This window comes from Priapulus caudatus, unplaced genomic scaffold, assembly GCF_000485595.1.
Source record: "Priapulus caudatus unplaced genomic scaffold, Priapulus_caudatus-5.0.1 Scaffold177, whole genome shotgun sequence".
NCBI lineage: Eukaryota > Metazoa > Priapulida > Priapulimorpha > Priapulimorphida > Priapulidae > Priapulus > Priapulus caudatus.
This window is the reverse complement of record NW_014577238.1, coordinates 44,991-47,939: the sequence shown is the minus strand read 5'-3', so window position 1 is coordinate 47,939 and position 2,949 is coordinate 44,991. Positions and strand designations below refer to the sequence as shown.

Genomic DNA, 2,949 nt, shown 5'->3' with positions numbered 1-2,949 from the left:
CACACACACACACACACACACACACACACACACACACACACACACACACACACACACACACACACACACACACACACACACACACACACACATGCGCGCGCGCACGCACGCACATGCACACGCACCAACGCACATGCACGCACACACACGCACTGTGACGCACACACACGCACTGTGACGCACACACACGCACTGTGACGCATACACCCGCACTGTGACGCACATACGCATGTCTGCTCACACACACGCACACACACACGCACGCACGCACGCACGCACATAGACACACACACACACACGCACGCACAAACACACACGCGAACGCCCACGCACATATGCACATACGCACGCGCACACGCACGCGCTTCCACATGGTTGCACACGCGCACTGAGAAGAATAATCCTCACCAATACTGAAATGATTGATTTCGAATAAACCTTCGATGTTGTTGGATTAATTTGATTACATTTATGTAACTGAGCATGTTTAATCTTGGTCAGATACCCTTTGATGTGGTCGTATACACTCATGACTGGCATCCAGCGAACCACGTGTCCTTTGTTGACAATGTTGCCCTCCGACCACTGCATCCAAACTACACGGTAAAGTTATCCCAACTCGTATTTTAATGTTATATTTCTATTTCTATTTACTTTTATGAGTTCATATGTTATTTACATTTAAAATTATAGTTATATTTCTATCGTATTTGTCGTACGTGCATTTTGTTTATGTTTATTTTGCCATTTTGCGAAAGTTTAACTCGGCCTCCAAAGCATGACGAACTTTCAAGCAAAGACCTGATTTTATTATTTATATGCATCATTATGATGCTTTATCATCTAATTCCCGCCTCTTTTCGCACAGATGTCGAACAATTTCGTTTTGCAATTAGATAGAACCTTATAGAGAAGTTCCGATCACGCGGCATACCTTTCCTGTTAGCATTCAACTCAGTTGCCTTTTATTTTTATTTATTTCTTAATTTAAAGACGGTACATTGGTAAAAGATATATCAACATGAGCTTGCAAGCTCCTCACCGTCAGTGAAATGACAGCAAAGTTCTTAATTAAAAGTGCTAGTATAACAAGTGACAAGCAACGACACCAGGGCAGCTATAGGTACCCCAAGTGTCTGTACTTTTACTCAAATTAAATCACGCACACTATGTTATAACATTGTACAAGGCGACACTAAACGTAAACACCATATCAACTAGTAAGGGCCACTGACGTGCACGTACGAGAAACGGTGCACTTAACGTGACAAAGAGTTGTACCCGGTAGCATGTTATCAAGAACGCATTAAGAGGGGTTAATGCGCTCTTGATGTTATGCGTGGCCGCCCTGGCAGCATCTATTCCGCATCATAGGTCACGTAACCATAGCGTTCACACGACCAAATCGTTACCCGGATATTGACATGGGCGTGCCTGGACTGTTGTGACCGTATCTCAAAGTATTCGCTAACGATTAATCCTATTGTACACACACACACGCACGGCAAAAAGTTACGTCGGTATATACCCGGTTATATATATACCCGGTTATATATATACCCGGATCTTACGACTTAACTCGGTTACCTTTTTGTCATGTTAGTGGGCTAACGGTTATGAGCCCCTCTTCATGTTTCCTGCGCGTCCGCCCGCCCATGTTTTAGTTCCCTATAATAGTAGAGATTATGTACTGCCCCATTAACTCGTGAAATGATGTAGATCGCCAGCTGTCGACAAATTGCTCTCAGTCTTGCGTTTAAGAATAGCTATATCGTCATCATTACCCGCATGGCTACACTTACACGCATGAACGCCACCGCAACCGTTGAATCGAGGTTTTTCGCATAGAAATCGCCGGATGAGGTTCAAGTTTTGGACATTGTTCACTTCGACGATCAGTGGGGGACGGAACAGACAATGTGGCCACGTCATTGTGTGCAGCAAACATGGGGAGCTAAACTGCAAGAAAACCTAGTCGTAAGTTCTTGGTTCTGTCACGTAGATCTCAAAATAATCTTCGTTAATCCACTGCTGATTCATGCATAGCCTAGCCACGGCTCGTGAATGCTGTGCGCGAACCTGCCCTTCAAGTTTCACGCAACGTTGACTCGTCAGTATTTTTTAGCAGAAACGTAAACAAATAATTAAGAATACCTACTGTACTCAGTGAAGCTGTGTGTGTAGAAGCAACGGGCATATTCAGATCAGTTACATTAACTTCCTGTGGTATGTATGAACGAGCGAGGTTGGTTTTTGCCATATATTATCAAGAGTCCATAATAGAAGATTATTATTATTATTATTATTATTATTATTATTATTATAGAAGATTTCAACTATGGATTCTTGATATTATGTAAGCTCAGATATATGAGACCAAGTCTGCCTATATTTAATGACAGAATTCTCATTGAAGGTTGTTGAGAATCCAGTGAAGATATACAAGGGCCAGAATCCTGACGTGGACAGTTATTCAGCCTTCTTTGATAACAGCCGACGAGATCACACAGAACTAGAAATGGAACTTCGTAAACGCGGTGTCACAGACGTCTATACTTCCGGAATAGCCTACGACTACTGCGTCGGTATATGTTACACACACACGCCCGCACGGACGCACGCACGCACGCATGCACACACATGTATAACACACACCCACACACACACGCGCACGGACGCACGCACGCACGCACGGACGCACGCACACACATGTATAACACACACCCACACACACACGCGCACGGACGCACGCACGCACGCACGGACGCACGCACACACATGTATAACACACACCCACACACACACGCGCACGGACGCACGCACGCACGCACGGACGCACGCACACACATGTATAACACACACCCACACACACAGGTGCGGCCCGTGCGCGCGGGAGCGGGTGTGTCGCGCGTGTGGGTGTTGGTGTGTGCGTCGTGTTATACCCATGTG

General features: G+C 45.3%; 1 protein-coding gene across 1 annotated transcript in view; it reads left to right on the top strand.

Annotated features, from left to right (window-relative positions):
- The window catches only part of LOC106806737, a gene marked incomplete in the record, with an annotated part of 14,410 nt that overhangs the window by 4,638 nt on the left and 6,823 nt on the right, over nucleotides 1–2,949 (top strand). Inside the window, 3 exon segments of the mRNA XM_014808781.1 lie at nucleotides 502–603; nucleotides 1,849–1,977; nucleotides 2,417–2,585. Coding sequence (XP_014664267.1) covers nucleotides 502–603; nucleotides 1,849–1,977; nucleotides 2,417–2,585 — 400 coding nt within the window.